General features: G+C 42.0%; 1 protein-coding gene across 8 annotated transcripts in view; it reads left to right on the top strand.

Moving 5' to 3' along the window:
- Positions 1 to 22,959, top strand: part of ZFPM2 (zinc finger protein, FOG family member 2) — a 451,186-nt gene that overhangs the window by 422,666 nt on the left and 5,561 nt on the right. For all 8 annotated transcript variants that reach the window (XM_056522564.1, XM_056522566.1, XM_056522571.1 and 5 more), the window contains 2 exons: positions 15,320 to 15,526; positions 16,093 to 16,317. In XM_056522564.1, coding sequence (XP_056378539.1) covers positions 15,320 to 15,526; positions 16,093 to 16,317 — 432 coding nt within the window. The remainder of the gene's footprint in view (positions 1 to 15,319; positions 15,527 to 16,092; positions 16,318 to 22,959) is intronic.

Below are 22,959 nucleotides of genomic sequence, written 5' to 3' on the forward strand. Positions count from 1 at the left end.
GCTAGAATGTCCAGCAAGAACAGATAGAGATAGAGTTGGCTGGTCAAGCAAGAACAGGAAGTCTGTTACAGGCTGAAGTTAGGCAAATAAAGACAACAGAGCAGGCAATAAAAAAAAAAGCAGAAGGAAAATATAAAATACCACAGAAAGGTAATAAAACAAACTTATTTACCAATATATGTTTATTTATTAGACATGTAAGATTAGGTTCCAACATTGGGAAAACCCTGTTAAACACTTTTTACCAGGTTCCCAACAGATTACACTACAATTTTACCCACAGAATTGTATCGCCTTTGGCCAATGCAGGTGGACGTGGCTCCACAACAATGAAACATACCATAAAGAAGTTAAAGGAAAACGGTCACCCATTTACCTGCACTATAACCCTATACACCTGGTTATAGTGTGGGTGAACAGGAGACCGATGCGGGGTCTCGGACTGCTATACCTACCTGCAATCTGGAGCCCCGATCATCTAAAGGTCCCCCTCTTCCACCGCTGACTTGCACTTTGAGGCGGTCCCACCTGCTGAATTTAAATATTCATGAGCGCTGGTCATGTGAGCGCTTGTGCCTACTAAGTGCTCACGTGAAAGGCGCTTATGAATACTTAAATCTAACTGGCTGGCACGCCTCAAAGCGCAAGTCAGTGCTGGAAGAGGGGGACCTTTGGAGGATCGGGCACGGACTGCAGGTAGGTATATCAGTCCGAGACCCGCATCGGTCTCCTGTTCACCTGCACTATAACCCTGTGTATCAGGTTATAGTGTGGGTAAATGGGTGATCGTTTTCCTTTAACTGATGCATATGGACAGCTTAGAAAAGAACCATAAAAAGAGCAGCAATTTTTTAGTATTTTTATTTTATTATTTCTTAAACCACATATAAAATCCTTCATGTATCATAAGGATTTATCAAACACCAAACCCACTGGGCATTTTTTCACTCATCTTGGCCATTTTTGTGCGGTTTTGGGCTTAGTAGCAGTTTTCCAAAATTGCAGCATGTTGAGGACAAGACTAAAATCCACTATTTTTGTAAGAACGCCACAAAAACTGCATCTGGGACTGCAAAATAATAGGGCAGTGTTTGGTGATATATTTTGTTTTTAAAGGTCAAAATAACACTAGAAAAAAAAAGTTGGAAAAAAAAAACTTAGCCTTAAAAGACAATAGGATGGCATTTCTCTTACATTGTTGTGTTTTTCTTTTTCTTTACTTTACGTTTATTATAAAATCTTTAAAAAAAAATTGTAAAAAAATAAAACGAAAGTAAAAATAGGACAATAGGAGAAATTCCCACCCCAACATACAATATAAAAAAAAAAAAAAGTAAAGAAAAAAAAAATAAATAAACTGTATGGATTGGAATTTTAAAATGGTTTTCAAGGATTTTACAGCTCGGAAATACTATTAGCATGTATTTCCTCATCTACTATGTTCCTACATAATAAGTGCTCGAAATATAATATAGTTAAAAAGGAAAGAAAAAGGCGAGTGTTTTAAGAAGTGATGCAGAACAAATGGAAACATGGCCGTGCCTGGGAAAACTTCAGTCAGTTAGGCCTAATTAAAACATGTGTACGGCGTAGAGGCAGGGTGTTGTAGTGCAGGAACATGCTTTCCTGCTGAGAGATAATGACTTTGTCTCAGAATTGTAAGGAATAAAACCATTAGTTCTATTTGCATCAGTTTAATTTTATACTCTGCTAGTTGCTACTTTGCCCGAATTTCTGCAAATTGCAGAAATTCAAAGACCACTAAAAAAAGACGCGGAGAAATAAAAAATATTTCTGGTTTTTTAGCCCGATGGGTCGAAAGTTCAAATTTTAATTTGTCTCCGTCTGAAATTTGCTTTGTCTTTTATATCTTTAATTCTTGACGTAAATGTTGTATCTATTAGAATTGTGTTGTTAGATGGATTGTGTGTTCTGGAGCCAGTAATCTTTTGCTTTTGGCAGAATTGTTACATTAGATGTATCCATGATATATACAATCTATACGACTGGACGGCTTTCTAGGGAAGTTACTGCTTTTTTTTTTCTTTCAAGTTAATACAATTTCACTTCTTCATACAAAGATGAAATTCAAGAGAGCTGTATACTTATAGGATAGATAGATAGATAGATAGATAGATATGAGATGGATAAGTAGATAGATAAGGTAGATAGATAGATATAAGATTAATACATACAGATATGAGATGGATAAGTAGATAGATAGATAGATAGATAGAATGCAGAAAAGCAGCACATCCACAGAAAAGCAGCAGTATTTCTAGGTGCACGCAGCCATAGGAGACTTGGTTAAGGACCCCATCTTTAGAAAGAAAGGATATAGCCGCAGTACACAAAAGTGTCTAGTGCAAAAAGTTGGTATTTATTCCATCTTCAGCAAAAATAACAGTGGAACGTTTCAGTAGTCTCTCACTACCATCTTCAGGCGATGGCTGAACACGGTAGTGAGAGACTACTGAAACGTTGCACTGTTATTTTTGCTGAAGATGGAATAAATACTACCTTTTTGCACTAGACACTTTTGTCTGCTGCGGCTATATCCTTTCTTTAGATAGATAGATAGATAGATAGATAAATAGATAAGTCCAAAAAATCGTAGCTTTTATTCCAAACCAAACACATGTTAAAAATGCAACGTTTCAGCTGCCCAACTATTTTATCACTACAAGTGTGCTGCAGCAACTCAATTTTTAGCCTTATACAGAGGCCTCTGACCTGGGCCATGACTGCTTGCACCTGCTCACCTAGTCTGTTAAGTGCTGTTCTACCTCCATTTTTCCATAGATAGATAGATGTTACGCCTAGCGCTCCGGGTCCCCGCTCCTCCCCGGAGCGCTCACGGCGTCTTTCTCCCTGCAGCGCCCCGGTCAGTCCTGCTGACCGGGAGCGCTGCACTGTCTTGGCCGTTGGGGATGCGATTCGCACAGCGGGACGCGCCCGCTCGCGAGTCGCATCCCAGGTCACTTACCCGTCCCGGTCCCCTGCTGTCATGTGCTGGCGCGCGCGGCTCCGCTCTCTAGGGCGCGCGCGCGCCAGCTCTCTGAGATTTAAAGGGCCAGTGCACCAATGATTGGTGCCTGGCCCAATTAGCTTAATTGGTTCCCACCTGTTCCCTGGCTATATCTAGTCTCCTCCCTTGCACTCCCTTGCCGGATCTTGTTGCCTTGTGCCAGTGAAAGCGTTTAGTGTGTCCAAAGCCTGTGTACCAGAACTTCTGCTACCCATCCTGACTACGAACCTTGCCGCCTGCCCCCGACCTTCTGCTACGTCTGACCTTGCTTCTGCCTACTCCCTTGTACCGCGCCCATCTTCAGCAGCCAGAGAGGTGAGCCGTTGCTAGTGGATACGACCTGGTCACTACCGCCGCAGCAAGACCATCCCGCTTTGCGGCGGGCTCTGGTGAAAACCAGTAGTGGCTTAGAACCGGTCCACTAGCACGGTCCACGCCAATCCCTCTCTGGCACAGAGGATCCACTACCTGAAGCCGAATCGTGACAGTAGATCCGGCCATGGATCCCGCTGAGGTGCCGCTGCCAAGTCTCGCTGTTCTTCCCACGGTGGTCGCTCAGCAATCGCAGCAGATTGCCCAACAAGGACAGCAGCTGTCGCAGTTGACCGCCATGTTACAGCAACTTCTGCCTCTGCTACAGCAGCAACCATCTCCTCCGCCAGCTCCTGCACCTCCTCCACAGCGAGTGGCCGCTCCTAGCCTCCGCTTGTCCCTGCCGGACAAATTTGATGGGGACTCCAGACTCTGCCGTGGATTTTTGTCTCAGTGTTCCCTGCATATGGAGATGATGTCGGACTTGTTTCCTTCAGAACGGTCTAAGGTGGCGTTCGTAGTAAGCCTTCTTTCAGGAAAGGCCTTGTCTTGGGCCACACCGCTCTGGGACCGCAATGATCCTGCCACAGCCACAGTCCAGGCCTTCTTCACTGAACTCCGGAGTGTCTTCGAGGAGCCAGCCCGAGCTTCTTCTGCCGAGACTGCCCTGTTGAACCTGGTCCAGGGTAATTCTTCCGTTGGCGAGTATGCCGTACAATTCCGTACTCTTGCTTCAGAATTATCCTGGAATAACGAGGCTCTCTGCGCGACCTTTAAAAAAGGCCTATCCAGTCGCATCAAGGATGTGCTGGCCGCACGAGAGATTCCTGCCAATCTGCAAGAACTCATTCATCTAGCTACCCGCATTGACATGCGTTTTTCTGAGCGACACCAAGAGCTCCGCCAGGAAAAAGACTCAGATCTCTGGGCACCTCTCCCACAGTATCCGTTGCAATCTACGCCTGGGCCTCCCGCCGAGGAGGCCATGCAAGTGGATAAGTCTCGCCTGACCCAGGAAGAGAGGAATCGCCGCAGGGAAGAAAATCTCTGTCTTTACTGTGCCAGTACCGAGCATTTCTTGGTGGATTGCCCTATCCGTCCTCCACGCCTGGGAAACGCACGCACGCACCCAGCTCACGTGGGTGTGGCGTCTCTTGGTTCCAAATCTGCTCATCCACGTCTCACGGTACCCGTGCGGATTTCTTCTTCAGCCAACTCCTCCCTCTCAGCCGTGGCCTGCTTGGACTCCGGTGCCTCTGGAAATTTTATTTTGGAGTCATTTGTTAATAAATTCAGCATCCCGGTGACCCGTCTCGTCAAGCCGCTCTACATATCCGCGGTCAACGGAGCCAGATTGGACTGCACCGTGCGTTACCGCACAGAGCCCCTCCTCATGTCTATTGGACCCCACCTTGAGAGGATTGAATTCTTCATTCTCCCCAACTGTACCTCTGAGGTCCTCCTCGGTCTGCCTTGGCTCCGGCTTCATTCCCCCACCATTGATTGGACCACCGGGGAGATCAGGAACTGGGACTCTGCCTGCCACAGGAAGTGCCTCTCCCCCCCTCCCAGTCCCGTCAGGCAAGCCTCTGTGCCTCCCCATGGTCCCCGTCCTGGTGTCACACTGCTCCGTACCAGGCCTCGCCCTCTGCCCTCCCTCCCCATTCCCACTCCTGCTGTACTGCCTGCCGTTGAGGAAACCTTCCATTCTTTCCAGGTGTCCTCATCCCAGGGGAGGCAGTTACCGGACAAAGAGAAGGGGAGACCTAAGGGGGGGGGTACTGTTACGCCTAGCGCTCCGGGTCCCCGCTCCTCCCCGGAGCGCTCACGGCGTCTTTCTCCCTGCAGCGCCCCGGTCAGTCCTGCTGACCGGGAGCGCTGCACTGTCTTGGCCGTTGGGGATGCGATTCGCACAGCGGGACGCGCCCGCTCGCGAGTCGCATCCCAGGTCACTTACCCGTCCCGGTCCCCTGCTGTCATGTGCTGGCGCGCGCGGCTCCGCTCTCTAGGGCGCGCGCGCGCCAGCTCTCTGAGATTTAAAGGGCCAGTGCACCAATGATTGGTGCCTGGCCCAATTAGCTTAATTGGTTCCCACCTGTTCCCTGGCTATATCTAGTCTCCTCCCTTGCACTCCCTTGCCGGATCTTGTTGCCTTGTGCCAGTGAAAGCGTTTAGTGTGTCCAAAGCCTGTGTACCAGAACTTCTGCTACCCATCCTGACTACGAACCTTGCCGCCTGCCCCCGACCTTCTGCTACGTCTGACCTTGCTTCTGCCTACTCCCTTGTACCGCGCCCATCTTCAGCAGCCAGAGAGGTGAGCCGTTGCTAGTGGATACGACCTGGTCACTACCGCCGCAGCAAGACCATCCCGCTTTGCGGCGGGCTCTGGTGAAAACCAGTAGTGGCTTAGAACCGGTCCACTAGCACGGTCCACGCCAATCCCTCTCTGGCACAGAGGATCCACTACCTGAAGCCGAATCGTGACAATAGATAGATATGAGAGAGATAGATAGATAGATATGAGATAGATAGATATGAGATAGATAGATAGATAGATAGATAGATATGAGATAGATAGATATGAGATAGATAGATAGATAGATAGATAGATAGATAGATAGATAGATCCAAAGTAGGTATTAGGCAGCACACCAAATAGTGTTCAAATCAAAGTGCGGTTTAATATCCCATATCAAGATACTGATATTAAACCGCACTTTGATTTGAACACTATTTGGTGTGCTGCCTAATACCTACTTTGGATATTGGCTATACAGTCTGCGACTGGGACTGTTGACTTTGGCTTGCACCCACCTGCTGTGGAGTTACTTCGGTGTGCTATCCTCGCATCTCTCTCTGTGTAGATAGATAGATAGATAGATATGAGATAGATAGATAGATAGATAGATATGAGAGAGATAGATAGATAGATAGATAGATATGAGAAAGATAGATATGAGATAGAAAGATAGATATGAGATAGATAGATATGAGATAGATAGATATGAGATAGATAGATAGATATGAGATAGATAGATAGATAGATAGATAGATATGAGATAGATAGATAGATAGATATGAGAAAGATAGATATGAGATAGATAGATATGAGATAGATAGATATGAGATAGATAGATATGAGATAGATAGATAGATATGAGATAGATAGATATGAGATAGATAGATAGATAGATAGATATGAGATAGATAGATAGATAGATAGATAGATATGAGAAAGATAGATATGAGATAGAAAGATAGATATGAGATAGATAGATATGAGATAGATAGATATGAGATAGAGATGCTTCAAAGGACAGTTAAGATTGAATCAACGTGTTGAATATTTTGGCATAACATCTTTGTTGTAACTTTTATCTTTATCTTTGACAATTTAAAAATATTGCTTATATTAGTAGCTACCTTAAATTTAAAAGTTTCAGGGTCCAATTGTGGCGGTGTCCCTCCCAGTAATACAAATCCTGTGCACCCAGAATGCTACTGCCTTCATTATCTCTTACATACACAAAACGTTTCTAGACTGTTTCTTCTTTTAAGAAAGGATCTCCTTTCTACTGTGCGGATATTCACTGATGCTGAGGAGTAGTGTTGCTCGCGAATATTCGCAATACAAATTTTATTCGCGAATATTGCATATTCGCGAATTTGCATATATTCGCGAATATAGCACTATATATACGTAATTACGAATATTCGTTTATTTTTTTGTGTTTTTTTTTTTTTTTACAGTACACATCACAATGATCATCCCTCTCTGCTTCCAGCTTGTGTGGTGTAAAGAAGGCTCTAATACTACTGTGTGAGACTGGTGTACGAATTCGCGCATATGCGAAAATTAGCATATGCAAATTTTCGCAGATGCAAATTTTTGCTTGAACTGATTTTTGTATATGCTAATTTTCGCATATGCTAATGTTCGCATATGCGAATTTTTGCATATGCGAAAATAAAACGCGAATATTCGCGGATATATGACGAATATTCGTCCATATATTCGCGAATATTCGCGAATTGGAATATGGCCTATGCCGCTCAACACTACTGAGGAGCGTGTGATCTCCTCCTGTCTACACTTGCCGAGTCAGGGGTCAGAGCTCTCTACTCTCTTCGTACACTGACATACAGCCTCTGCATATATGATTCCCTCCCTGAAACCAAGACAAATGCAGACCAAGTTCTGTCCAAGTAGTTGAATGTTTGTAAGGTGGTCCAGTACGGGAGATGTTACCCCGTCCACTTGCTGCCCTGTCAGGCAGCCTCCTTCAGTGTCCCCAGGGCCCCTTGTACCTGTTTCCCCCCTGAACATATGTTCTGCAGTGTATTGTATTATAAAATGTATTGTGTCTTTAAGAGTTATGTCATGTGATTGTTACCCAGGAGGTACCAGTGACCAGGTGATCTCAAGAGTGACCTATGGGCTCCCTGCTAGTCTCCCCCATATAAGCCCTGGGTGGAGCTTCTCTCTCTTCTCTCTCTTCCGGCTGAGGTCCAGTGCAGTCGCCTAGTGTGTGTGTCCAGAGTGTTGGAGACCCCAAAGTCCAGTCCTGCAGCCACCATCAAGTCAAGTAAGATAAAGTCACAGCTTTATGAGTCAAGTCAGTCCCTGTCATCTGTCAGCCTGGTCTGCATTCAATTGTCCAGTTCTACTACAAGACCCAGCAAGCCCTTAAGGTCTCTGCGCCTCTGGTCACCTCTTTGGGCTCTGGCTGAACTGTATAGACTTTACCAACTGTTTACCCTCTGTAAAGCTACCATCGTCCGTAACTTGGCGTCGAGTCTTTATTGCCCCTGTGCCTAGCCCAGGATCCAGCGGTATACCTTCAGGTGGTTTTAGGCTAAACCACATCCTGGCATCAGTAACACAAGGGGTTAATGCCATCTGCCCCTAGGGTAACAACATCTGCCCTCATCACACCTGGTTATCACATTTGTACACATACAGAAAGCTTTGGTGGCTGCAATATCCACAAGATGACACTTACTTATCCACTCAAAACATCAAACAGAATATACGTTTAAGGAGTTTATTAATTTCTAACTCCGGTCCCCTAAAACTTTGCCTCAGAACTGTGTTACTATACTCAGATCTCCATTTGTAATAAACTTTCCAACAGCTAACGTGTATTGTCTCCACCAACTCAGACCCTACTTTTAAATTGTGCCTGTCGTCAACAAAAACTTTTTATATAATGTAGATAATAACATTATATGTATATTTGTAATTTACATTGGTTAAAAATGTGTATATTTTTGGGTGAAAAAATGCTGTCTCTGCAACTTTTGTCTGTGTGTCTCTGTGCAGAGACCAAATACAGGAAGTGAGGGCAGGGCAGGCAGGGCTCTGTGCAGGCTCCTGGCTTGTCAATCATCCTCATGTGTGAGCCAAGGGCATATAACAGAGCATCACTGCACAGAGCCCTGCTTGTCCTCAGTGTACAGAGCCCTGCTTGTCCTCAGTGTACAGAGCCCTGCTTCTCCTCAGTGTACAGAGCCCTGCTTGTCCTCAGTGTACAGAGCCCTGCTTGTTCTCAGTGTACAGAGCCTTGCTTGTCCTCAGTGTACAGGGCCCTGCTTGTCCTCAGTGTACAGAGCCCTGCTTGTCCTCAGTGTACAGAGCCCTGCTTGTTCTCAGTGTACAGAGCCTTGCTTGTCCTCAGTGTACAGGGCCCTGCTTGTCCTCAGTGTACAGAGCCCTGCTTGTCCTCCGTGTACAGAGCCCTGCTTGTCCTCAGTGTACAGAGCCCTGCTTGTCCTCATTGTACAGAGCCCTGCTTGTCCTCAGTGTACAGAGCCCTGCTTGTCCTCAGTGTACAGAGCCCTGCTTGTCCTCAGTGTACAGAGCGCTGCTTTTCCACCCTCACTTCCTGTATTTGGACTCCTCATAGAGACACACAGGCAAAAGCTGCATGGACAAAAATATACATATTTTTTGACCAATGTATATTACAAATATACATATAATAGTATTATCTACATTATATAAAACATTTTTTTTTACAACGGCTAAACTGGGATCTACTATACCACTCCTCCTACTTATAATTCCGTTATGTCTTCTATACCTCTCGACCGAACTGTCCAGACCACACCTCGGACCTCTGGGTAACCAGTTTCCTGCTGAAGGTCCCTTCAAGCTGACATCCCTTCCCCAGCCTCAGTAGACTGTACCTGAGCTAACCCTCCAGCACTGTGTCCCTCCACACAGCCTCCCAGATCCCACATCCCACCTCCACACACAAAGAAAAGCTGCTCCATCCAAGAAGACCGCTTTCCTCCATATAGTCTCTATTACCGTATAGCATCCATTTCCCCTATAGTCTAATACAGTAAAGTATGTGGGATTTGGTCTGCACTTTCTTATCTGTTTTATTTTACCTCTCCCCACTCTGATCTTCCATGTACAACCTCTTCTCACCTCACTTCTGGTACCTATAACACGGAGAAATACAAGAGGAAGAGTAGAGACCACAAGCGCAGCCAAGAGCAGTGTGCTGTCAGCAGCATTACCAGCTAGATTAAGGAGTTGAACAAACTCTACAGCAGTAAAATGGTAGTAATTTGTTTTAGAAAGTTGCCTTTAAAATTCAAATGAATAACACAAAAAATCAATGCAAAGGTGTCCATAGCACTAAAAACCCTATAGAATGTTAAAGATGTGTTCAACCTAGAAAATGAAAAGTTTGTATACAAAAACTCAATTCCATGCACTTTCTTAAGGTATGTCTGCATAATACAAGATAATTGAGGCTTTGTCAGGCTTGTTTCCTAGCAACAGATAGCCATGTTAAGGCTCCCGAATTGCTTCTAGTTGACAAGCTGGGAGTATTTTTGTGTTTATCATGCTTGTTAATGATGGGATTCTTTCCAAAAGGCTTGTCTTAATCTTAATTAGAGTTTATCAGGAAAGGGCTCTGTGACATTGCACAGAAGATGATTTATTTAAAATAATGAAAAGTCAGAGGTTTTCTTTTTATTTATTTTTTTGTCTTTTTTTTTTTTTTTGGCGGTGGGGAGAGAGATATCTAAGACCACTGATTCTAAAAAAAAAAGAAAAATCCAAAATGTAATCAAGTCCGGACCATGATTTCATTCTCTATTATCGAAACTCATGAGATACTTCACTGGTGTTTTGACAGTAATTATAGTAGAATTCTGAAACTTCCTGCAAAGAATCTTGATTATTAACACAGAAGGGAACACAAAGAGCAAGAATGTAGGTCTTCTTAAAAAGGATTTGTTCCTGAAACTTAAAATTGTGCAATTTTTAGTAAAGCAGAAGTTAGAAGAGTAAACAAAGTTTGCCAGTTATATTTGATTTAGTTACATAGTGGAATGGAGGCCATTTTTTGTTAAAGTGACAAAAGGACTTGCAGCCATATTGGTTGCCTTTTTGGTATCATACTTCGGTGTTTATCTCAACATTTCAATTTGCATTGTTGTTTTTATTACAAAGAAAAAGATTGAAAGATAAGTTTTAAAGGGATCTTTTTGGGTAATTATAGTCTTGGTTAGTTGGAGTTATGCTCAGCCACCTCTCCATGCACTGTCTATGATACAGTTCAGCACTCAGCAATGTTCAGTAGTGTTGCTCGCGAATATTCGCGATGCAAATTTTATTCGCGAATATCGCATATTCGCGAATATTCGCGAATATAGCACTATATATTCGTAATTTTGAATATTCGTTTTTTGTTTTCACAGTACACATCACAGTGATCATCCCTCTCTGCTTCCAGCTTGGGTGGTGTAAAGAAGGCTCTAATACTACTGTGTGAGACTGGCGTGCGACGTTTCATATATACGAAAATTAGCATATGCTAATTTTCGCATATGCAAATTTTCGCCTATGCAAATTTTTGGATATGCAAATTTTTGCATATGCTAATTTTCGCATACGTAAATTTTTGCATATGCGAAAATAAAACGCGAATATTACAAATATGCGAATTTAGCGAATATATGACGAATATTCGTCCATATATTCGGGAAATATCGCGAATTAGAATATAGCCTATGCCGCTCAACACTAATGTTCAGAAGTCCCATAGAGAATGAATTGAGACGTGTCAAAATGTGTGTTGCCTCTCCATTCATTCCAGTAATTTGTAGGGGTCCCAGGAGCCAGACCCCAGTGATCAATAAATGATGTTAGTAAATAAATATTTAAAAAACTTTTATTATTATTATTTATTACTACTATTATTATTATTTATTATGTAGCTTCAACTGTATGACTCGAAGTATGCTTAAATACTTAAAGTGACGTATGGTGGCTCAGTGGTAAACAGTGTTGCCTTGAAGCACCAGGTCCAACCAGAGTTTAAATCTGACTGATGACAACATCTACAGTAGATTATTTTATCAAATCCTATTTTTATAGAATTTTTTATTTATATATAACATACACATGTGAAACACATATCTCAACAGAGTATAAATTGAGCAGGGCATATAGGCCAAGATTTATCAAACTGTGTGAGAGAAAAAGTGGAGGGATTTTCCTACAGCAACCAATCACAGCTCAGCTTTCACTTTACCACAGCTCATCAGCTGAGCTGTGATTGGTTGCTGGGGGGAAATCTCTCTATTTTTTCTCTCACACAGTTTGATAAATCTGGGCCATAGTTTATATGTTTATATGTTCTCCTTGAGTTTCCTCTGGTTACTCTTGGCTCCCTCACATACTCCAAAACCCTATCGATCATTTGACTTCCTGTAATTGGCTGTAATGTGTGTACAAGAGATAGGAATATTAGATTGTGAGTCCTCCGGGGACAGGGACTGATATAGTAACTATTGCTGCGGAATACATTGCCCATATACTGTAGTAACAAAAAACAAAAAAAAATAAAATAAATGTATATAAAATTGTCCAGGAATAAAATTAATACAATAATACTGATTTGGACTGCCAACAATAATAATGACATATAATAAAATAAGGATTTAAAATCTCAATTATAACCATTTCACTATTTTTCCTTGTGATAGTGAATGTGTTTACTTTCCCCTTTTTAGGGTGGAGAATAAATCCACATCTTAAACACTTGAGTAAAAAAAACACTGTTTTCTTCAATATTTCCTTTCTCATCTTTGAAAGCAATCAGACACAGTAAATTAATTGTTTAGTATTTCCTGCTAAAGAGTGGCCAAATTTTTTAGCAATTTAGCTCCGGCGTATCATCTGGCCTTATCTCTGCAAGCAGATTCCTGTAATAAGTTGTTTCAAAACTGTAATCTCTTTGAGGAGAAAAATGAAGTGAAGTTTAAAAGGCAGTTATCTCCTATGATAAACACTGCAATATTACTTATCAAAATGGATACTCTTTTCTCTTGCATAGTGAATACAGCGTCTACTATAGCACATACACAAGACATGGAAACGCTACAATATGGGATATTATTCCAGCCAAAGCAGATATGGATTTATACCTATGTCTGGAATTACAGATAACACCATTTAAGTGATTTGTTTTGTGTCTAAACAAGTTAAACAAATTAGTTTCTTCCTTCAACTCATTAATACATTAGACGTAATCTCATTTTTAATGCGCAGTCCCGTGAGAATGTCATCATTTGCAGTTAAGGGATGAGATTTAAAAAAAAAGAAGAAGAAGCATAATTTGGAGTTTTTAGTACTTTAAGTTTCTTCGACTTTTAAACATTGAAATTTCTTTTGAAAATAAATTGGAATATTAATCTGGAAACTAATCGGCGTTTGGGGACGTGAATAAAACATCATTAGAACTTGGAAAAGATCAGATTTGTTTATACAGGGGGCTATGATCATCATAATTAAGTTGTGTGAGGAGGATGATCCACCAGCGCACGTCTACACTGGACTAGTATCACTGCTTTTTGTTTTCAAGTGATGAAGGATGGTGTGGGCCCTGTTCGATTTTTGGAACCTTGACCCACCCAACCCCCTATCGCAGCTACGATGGCCTTTTATGCAACTGGCCTTTTCCAGTGAACGTATAAGGATTTGTTAGAGCTAGGGATCCAACATCTGGAGTTCTATTGCAGTTAAAACTTTAGCTTTATTTATACTAATAAGTATGTTACATAAACAATCACACGCCAAATCGGCAAGGCGTTTGGAACATGATGTTTGTATTCAAAGCCATACACCAGGGGAAAAGGGGATAAGCTGACCTCAGCATTTTTTGTTGGATATAGACTATAAAAATTATGAAGACGGCAGAGCCAGTGACCCCCTTAGACTCTAAAGTGTTTCTATTATTTAACAAAACTTTTGACATATTATAGAAACATAAAATTAGTTGGGGTCTGGGTGTTCAGACCAACAAAAAATCACCAGAACGAGGAGGGAGAAGTAATCAGCCGAACGCTTCTCTTGCTTCAGGAGATCTATAGAGTATAGAATCACTCAGCCGCTCTCTTCTTCAGTCGGGTATGACCATAAATTTTCATACTTTTCGACATGTCTCTATGACATGTCACAGGTTTTGTTAAATGACAGTGACAAAATCTCATCCATCATGGCCACATGTCCACTGCTTTTTTGGCCTGATAAGATCAATAATAGATAAGGTGTGTGGTGGAGGTCCCCATAATCTTCAAACTTTGGTTTGGTCCACAGGTGTCCTTTTTGAGACAAAGGCCAAATACGTAAGCTATTCCATTCAATGAGATCCTCTAACAATGTTGCAAGCCACTGTATGGCATTCATCACAAGCATCCATTAAATAGATACATTATGGGGCGATTTACCTTCGCCAGTGCAGGAGTGAACTGGATTTATCAAGAGACGCATGCCTTTTGATAAATCCAGTGTATGTGAGGCTGCCCCATATGGCAGCCTCAGAAACCTTTGCTAACTCTGAGCTTTCAGAAATCTCTACTGCAGCTTTTGCGTGGTAGTAAATTTATCATGGGTGACCACGCCTCTGTCATACAAAACCACTCCCACTCCACAGCTAACCTCACCTACCTAGCAAGTGCACCGCAAACTGCTTGCACAAAAATTTTGCCAGAGGCATGATACATTACCCCAAATTATTTTTTCAATAGCTTTTCCGGATGAATCCATTAAACTGATGCCATAATAGCCTACAGGTGCCAGATCTGTTAAAAGGAAGTCTAACAGTGGTATCCCTCATCCATAGGCCATGATGGCATCAGTTTAATGGATATGTCAGGTGAAGACTTACAAAATCTATTGAGCGGATCTCATATTAGTTTATGGGTAAGGCATAGTCAAAGCCTCTGTTGATGTTGCTCAATGGGTTAAAAAGTTACAAAGCTTTTGTGCAACTCCTGCCCACCCGGACCACACTTGGAAACTTGTCTATATCTTAGCTACTTTGCTGTTCATGAAGAATGTGCACCTCTTTGGGGGAAGTACACATGATGCCCAATTTACAGACAATGTTAAATTCCCCTGGATGTGAACACCCCCTAAAATCATATCTCAAAGTATAAAAATATTATCCTGAAAAAGAAACTCATTTATATTTTGCATTATCTCACTTTCCTAGTAAATGATACAAATGAACAAATATATAGTACAAGCTGAATTTACATGTTTTTATGTTACCGAGAACACAAGTATTTGTATTTCTTTTTTGCGCAGGAAAGAAGAAAAGAATAATGAACAAATAAAACCAACACATCTAGTAATAGGGAAGCAAGTTGTTTCTATATACTGAAGTCAGGTGTCCAGCTCTTTAACCTGTTGTCAAATTACAATTCCCTGTATCCATGGCTGATGAAGCGTCAGGGAGCTGTAGTGTTTTACCTGCCCGAGTGCCTTGAGTTCTATAACCCCTGTTGAAATCGAACTGTTCGCACTTTTGGTTATTGGTCTCTTGGGTTAACATAGTAATTTCGAAATCCGTACAACCCTGAGATTTACAGCAATTTTTCCTCTAATTCCTATTTGACATTTAGACTTATTTTGCTTTTAACGGTAAACTCTTTCATTTGTGCTTACAGGAGGACAACTGTGGTGTACAACTACCAAGTCTATCGCTGAGGGCGAGGAGTTAATTGCCTTTGTTGTGGATTTTGACTCAAGGCTACAAGCTGCCACTCAAATGACTCTTACAGAGGGAATGTATCCAGCTCGCTTGTTGGACTCGATACAATTGCTTCCTCAACAGGCAGCAATGGCGTCTATCTTGCCTACAGCCATTGTCAACAGTAGGTGTCATATCCTTTACCCGAGCTTTAAAAATTTTAAAAAGACATACGGGTGTAGAACTGTATAAAAAAATGTTGGCGGGCAGATTTTAATGCCAATTTACGAAACCATAACAACAAGCAAAAGTTATTCTAATGACAAAATACTACACATGTAAGAAACCAGCAACACGAGAGCTGTCATTTACTACGACGCTTGCACTTTACAAATTTGTATTTTGAGACAATTGTAAATAATAAACCAGATAGAAAGACGCACACAGACTCCTGGAAAAAACTAATTATGAGCAGATAGAAAAGCTCCAGATATGGAAGTCACCGGCGCCTGTTCTTTACTTTTTGAAAACAATTATAAAAAGAGTAAAAACAGTAGATGATGTGGCTAAAAGTGCAAATAGTTTGTTGTAAGAATTGTGATTAAATAAAAAAATCCTCCTCCGCACACTATTATTTTACAAGCAGCGCTTGCCTGTCCTAAGTCTTAGACCGGGGGGAGGGGAGCGCTGATGTAAGAGTGAAAACAACAATGTTCAAAACCAATTCTCCTCTTTCTGTTTTATTTGCAGAAGATATCTTCCCCTGCAAATCCTGTGGCATTTGGTATAGAAGCGAACGCAATCTGCAAGCTCACCTCATGTATTACTGCAGTGGTCGCCAGAGGGAAACATCTCAGCTGCCCGAGGACAATGAGGACACTTCCCAGCAAATGTCCTGTGTCTGTCCATTCCCACAGTGCACAAAAAGTTTCTCTAGTGCAAGAGCTTTAGAAATGCACTTAAATTCTCACACTGGTAAGTGTGTACACCAGACTTAGTAAGGCTGCCGTTTACATCTGCATCAGAGGCTTTGTTTGGGGCTCCCATCATAGACACTGTTCAAATAACAGGACACGAAAAAAAAAACAGTGTGTCATTTTTTTGCTCCTCCTCTAGATATCTTATGCCCTGTCTGAATGCGGGGGTCCCGCCGCTGGGGACCCCTGTGATCTCCCTGTTGTTCCCAGAATTAGTTTAAAGCATCGGGTGCAGCACCGGAGTTCGTGACTTCACGGACAGGCCCTGCCCGTGACATCACGGCCACGCCCCCTCAATGCAAGTCCATGGGAGGGGGCCGTCACACCCCCTCCCTTAGACTTGCATTGAGTGGGCATGGCCATGACATCACGAGTGTGGTGTGGCCGTGACATCACGAGCTTCCGGCGCTGCACTTGATGCTTTAAACTAATTCCGGGTACAACAGGGAGATCACGGGGGTCCCCAGCGGCGGGATGCCCACGTTCAGACAGGGGATAAGATATCTAGAGGAGGGGAGGGAAGCGAAGTTCGCTACATGCAGCGGATGTCTGGGGTACTGCAGCCGAGATCGTATGGGTCCCCAGCCGCAGGACCCCCGCGATCACACATCTTATCCCCTATCCTTTGGATAGGGGATAAGATGTCTAGGGGCGGAGTACCCCTTTAAAGGGGTTATCCAGGAAAAAACTTTTTTTTATATATCAACTGGCTCCAGAAAGTTAAACAGATTTGTAAATTACTTCTATTAAATTACTTCTATTATTTTTTGTGACTGAAGATCTGAACAGAACCTCCGACGCAGATGTAAATAGCTTTTGTCAACTTATTTTTTCTCTTTATTAATATTATTTTATTTACTCATTTTATAGAATAGATTTTTTTTTTATAATGGTTTATTATTACAGACATTTTTTTTAATTTTTTTCAGAATTTAAAAAAAAAATATTATTTTGAAATATCTGTAACTTAACAGTCACATTTAAATCCTCCAGTTAGTAAATGGTGTGAAGCTGCGTCTCTGGATTATGCACATAAAAATTTGGCTGGGGTGTGGCCTAGCATGTATACAAACTTTATATGGTACATTGATTGCACATTGTACATTGATTACAACAAATAAGTGTTGTATCCTTTGTCGCATTGGTGTATAACAGGCAAAACAATTATAATATACTGTACATTATACACTGTTCTATGCCAACATTGTAAATAAAGACAAGAAAGAAACAATGCGGGGGCACTCAAGTTTAGGTGATCAGGTACAGGCTTCTTTATTTTCTCAGTGCAGGTAAAATCAATGCATAGCGGGGCGTCCTCTGACGCCCCGCTGTGCATTGATTTTACCTGCACTGAGAAAATAAAGAAGCCTGTACCTGATCACCTAAACGTGAGTGCCCCCGCATTGTTTCTTTCTTGGTCTATGCATGGACTCCCTGTGGCGGGTTGTGCACCAAGGTGCGGCGGAGAGAGGGCTCCGAACTATAGCCTCACTGCTGAAACCGGTATATCTGATTGCCAATCAGAAGCGTACATCCACACCATACCAGTGCCAGCCGTCTGCTGTTCTATTGTTGAGATTGTAAATAAAGCTTTGCCTTCCCATAGCTAACAACTCCAGGTACTGCAGGATCTTAAAGAACACTATGTGGGAAATGTATCATTGAAGACTTTTTCAGCCGCTTTTCTATAAAAGATTGATCATATGGCACTTATGATCGCTGAGCATATGAAACTTTTTTTGCACTTTTTTATGCATTTTTGTGTATTTTCACTACTCATAAAGTGGAGTGAGAGTGCGCAAAAATGTTGCTACTTTTTAAAATGTGGCTAATAATAAATGCCTTGCCTAAGACCAATAACACCTAAGCCATTCCCCTTTTTTTAATCCAAAATTAGATAATGACAGGCATGGCAAAAAAATGCTGCAGATGCATTAAAGGAGTATTCCGGGATCAAAAATGGTATCCCTATCCAAAGGATAAGGGGATAAGATGTCTGATCGTAGGTGGCCTGCCGTTGGGACCCCCCGCAATCTCCCTGCAGCATCCGCATTGTATGTTTCGGAAACCTCCGGGATTTCCAGGACTGGGGACGTAACGCCACACCCCCTCCATTCATGTCTATGAACATGGCCATAGACATGAATGGAGGGGGTATGGAGGGATGTCACGAGGGGGTATCTGAAGAGTGAAAACCAGAAAAGGTGCAAAAACCTTAGTAGTAGTCAAAACAGTACAAGACACATACACTATATATATATTTATATAACATCACAGTCACGTCACATGTACAAAATACCTTCCCTTTGCCGTTTAAGGCTTTAATCACTTTAATCCTGTTCACATCTCGGAATATCCGCATGTAAAACCTTCCAGCGGACATTCCAGAGACTGCGGGCAAAGGCATATGTTTTGGCACTAGGACCCACACGGGGATGCGCCGTCTTTTAGCCATTTATGCATCCCATGCAGAGTCCGCAGAAAGAATAAACAGGTTCAATCTTTCTGCGGACACGGAATTGGGAATTTCCATGCCGGAAACATCTGGCACAGAAATTCCGCCGTCTGCACGGCGCAGCAGAATTGAATTCAACGGAACTCAGTGTTGGAATTCTGCACGGAAATTCCGAGGTGTGAACACAGCTTAAATGTCATTAAAGTTTCAAACAGGTGTGGTCCTGCAACCCTCTGCCTTTGAGAGACAGAGCTTGGCTTCCATCACTAAGCCCCTTTTAAAATCCCATGCATACACTGTGGTTTTAGATTCATTGTCCAGGAACGGTGACTCAATGAGGGCAAGGCTTACCTAGCAAATTCAATGCGTAACCTCTTTGCACGTGTGGGATTTCAACAGGGTTCGGGGCTGGAAGCTGAGCCCTGTTTGTCAGGGCTGGAAGCTGAGCCCTGTTTGTCAGGGCTGGAAGCTGAGCCCTGTTTGTCGGCACTGGAAGCTGAGCCCTGTTTGTCTGCGCTGGAAGCTGAGCCCTGTTTGTCTGTGCTGGAAGCTGAGCCCTGTTTTTCAGCGCTGGAAGCTGAGCCCTGTTTGTCAGCGCTGGAAGCTGAGCCCTGTTTGTCGGCGCTGGAAGCTGAGCCCTGTTTTTCATAGGCTGAGGGTGGAAAATGACAGCCGAGACGCATTGCACACCTGTGGACCACACCTCTTTGACACTTTTTTTTACAGGACTGAAGCTGGGGACAGTTAAAGGTACAGCATTAATCGCGTCCTTTACATACAATCTCTGTGACAGTGTCTGTGCTTTGGCATTACAATTATAAGTGATAGGTGTTTACTGAGATTTTTGTGACTGTTGTCTGGCATATTTTGCACAATTTTTTCTGTCTTTGACTTTTTAGACACATTCATCAATCACCTATTTTTTTTTTGTGTGGCTTTGGTTAAGTGTTTATCACATTTGTTATATGTGATTTTTTTTAAGGGTTGAAATTAATTCTTGCAAAACTCCACTCAATGTGCAAAGTGCAAAATCAAACAATTAGGGAAAAATGTCAAATAGCAAAATGTTAATACAGTGTTTCCCAACTAGTGTGTCAAAGGCCACAGGCCAAAGGCTGTCCGGGCATGCTGGGAGTTGTAGTTTTGCAACAGCCTGAGTCACCCTGGTTGGGAGACACTGCATTGTTCCACCGTTTACCATACCCAGTCCTGTTCTATAAATCTCCATGGATGTAATGTATAGACATCAAGCATCTTGGCTGTCGGTGACTATTTGGGCGCAGAAATGTGGTAATTCCTATTTATTACGGTATAAAAATGGTCATTGTGTAACAGCGTGTAACCCAGTCAAGCTGACAAAGTATATGTCATATATGTGGGTTATTTAACTAAAAAAATGGACTTAGTGAAAGCCAAATACAGGAAATGCTGCTTTTTCGCCCATTGATATATATGGAGAAGTTTTACTCCGGTACTTCAGTTCCATGTGGGAAAATAAAGTTAAAATGGAGATAGTAAAACTGAACACATCAGGATTTCCAGGCTGTGACAGAAAAGAGAGTATTAAGACAGAGAGGATTTACTCAGCAATTAAAAGAATGGCTGTTCTAGAGCAGAGTCTTAAAGGGGTACTTTGGCAAAAATGTACTTATCCCCTATGCACAGGATAGGAAATAAGTAGCTGATGCCGAGAGGCCTGACAGCTGGGGCCCCCCGCGATCACCGGGACAGTACCCCAGCACTCTCAATGGGAAGTATGTGTTATCTACCGGTAGACGCCAAAGGGGACCCAAAGCACATCAGCCCCATAAGAGACCAGCATTATAATTAGCATATGGGGCCCCCTGCAATCACCGGGACAGTACCCCAGCACTCTCAGTGGGAAGCGCGTGTTATCTACCGGTAGATGGCATGCACTCCATTCATTTTTATGAGAGCGCAGATAATGTCCAAGAGCCAGGGGCGTAGCTATAGAGGTGGCAGTCACACCGGGCCCTGGTGCTAAAGGGGGCCCCAAAGCACATCTGCCCCATAAGAGACCAGCATTATAAATCGCATATGGGGCCCCCTGCAATCACCGGGACAGTACCCCAGCACTCTCAGTGGGAAGTGCGTGTTATCTACCGGTAGATGGCATGCACTCCATTCATTTTTATGAGAGCGCAGATAATGTCCAAGAACCAGGGGCGTAGCTATAGAGGTAGCCGTCACACCGGGCCCTGGTGCCAAAGGGGGCCCCAAAGCACATCTGCCCCATAAGAGACCAGCATTATAATTAGCATATGGGGCCCCCCACGATCACCGGAACGGGACCCCAACACTCTCAGTGGGAAGCGTGTGTCATCTACTGGTAGACAGCACGCCCTCCATTCATTTCTTGGAGAGTTCCAATAATGCCCAAGAGCTGTACTCTTTTCAGCGCTCCCTCCTCACTGAGTGCCGGGTCCCATCACGGTGATCACCTATTCTGTGGATAGGGAATAAGTTATTTTTCGTCGGAGATGTTCTTTAAAATGTATATGGTTTATCTGACCTTATACAGATTTACTTTCTGATAAGCTTAGGCTCAGTTCATATTACTTACTATATGTGCCATACTGTCTGCATATACCCTGGTAAAATCTATTGACATATAAAGTACGCCGCCAATTTGCCATTACATTTTTACCCCTCAAAGGGGTACTCCAGTGGAAAACATTTTTTTTTTTACATCAACTGATGCCAAAAAGTTAAACAGATTTGTAAATTACGTCTATTAAAAAAACGTAATCCTTCCAGTACTTCCAGTACGGCTGTATACTACAGAAGAAAATCTTTTCTTTATGGATTTCTTTTCTGTCACGACCACAGTGGTCTCTGCTGACACTTCTGCCAATGTCAGGAACTGTCCAGAGCAGGAGAAAATCCCCATAGCAAACATATGCTGCTCTGGACAGTTCCGAAAATGGACAGAGGTGTCAGCAGAGAGCACTGTGGTCATGACAGAAAAGAAATTCCAACAGAAAAGAATTTTCTCTGTAGTATACAGGCGCTAAGAAGTACTGGAAGGATTAAGAATGTTTAATAGAAGTAGTTTACAAATCTGTTTAACTTTCTGGCACCAGTTGATTTATAAAAAATAAAAAAAAGTTTCGCACCGGAGTACCCCTTCAAGAACACGGACAATTTTGGCCTTCAGAACGTGGCATGTTCATCCCCACCTCCCGAGAGCTATAGTTTTTTTTTAATTATTTTATTTTACACAGATAATATATTATAATAAAATATTGATAGATATTAGGTAGGTAGATAGATAGATATGAGATAGATAGATATATAGGAAATAGATAGATAGATAGATAGACAGATAGATATGAGATAGACAGACAGACAGACAGATAGATAGATATGAGATAGATAGACAGATAGATAGATAGATATGAGATAGATAGACAGATAGATAGATAGACAGATAGATACTATATTATTTTATCCATGATGGACAAGTTGTATTTTTTTTAGCAGCACCATTTATGGATACAGTTCATGTATTAAAACTTTTATTCATTTTTGAGAGAGGAATAGAAAGAAACAGCAATTCCCGCAATTTTTCCCCCCATCTTTTTGGGTTTCATTTCTACAGCATTCACTATGTAGTATAATTAACATGTTAGCTCCAGTTGATACCATTAGGATTATATCAAATTTATATATTTTTTATGTTTTATTACTTTTACACATTAAAAATAACTGTCTGTCTATCTCAAATCTATCTATCTCATATCTATCTATCAATCATCTATCCATCTATCTATCCCTCTCATATCTCTCATGTCTATCTCATATCTATCTATCTATCTATCTTATATCTATCTATCTCATATATATCTATTTCATATCTATCTATCTATAAATCAATCAATCATCTATCCATCTATCTCTCTCATATATATCTAATATCTATCTGTCTATCTCATATCTATCTATCTATCTATCTCTCATATCTATCTATCTATCTTATATCTATCTATCAATCTATCTCATACCTATCTGTCTCATATATATCTATTTCATATCTATCTATCTATTTCATATCTATCGATCAATCATCTATCCATCTCTCTATCTCTCATATCTATCTATCTATCTATCTATCTTCTATCTTATATCTATCTCATATCTATCTATCTCATATCTATCTAACTA

This window comes from Hyla sarda, chromosome 5, assembly GCF_029499605.1.
Source record: "Hyla sarda isolate aHylSar1 chromosome 5, aHylSar1.hap1, whole genome shotgun sequence".
Taxonomy (NCBI): Eukaryota; Metazoa; Chordata; class Amphibia; order Anura; family Hylidae; genus Hyla; species Hyla sarda.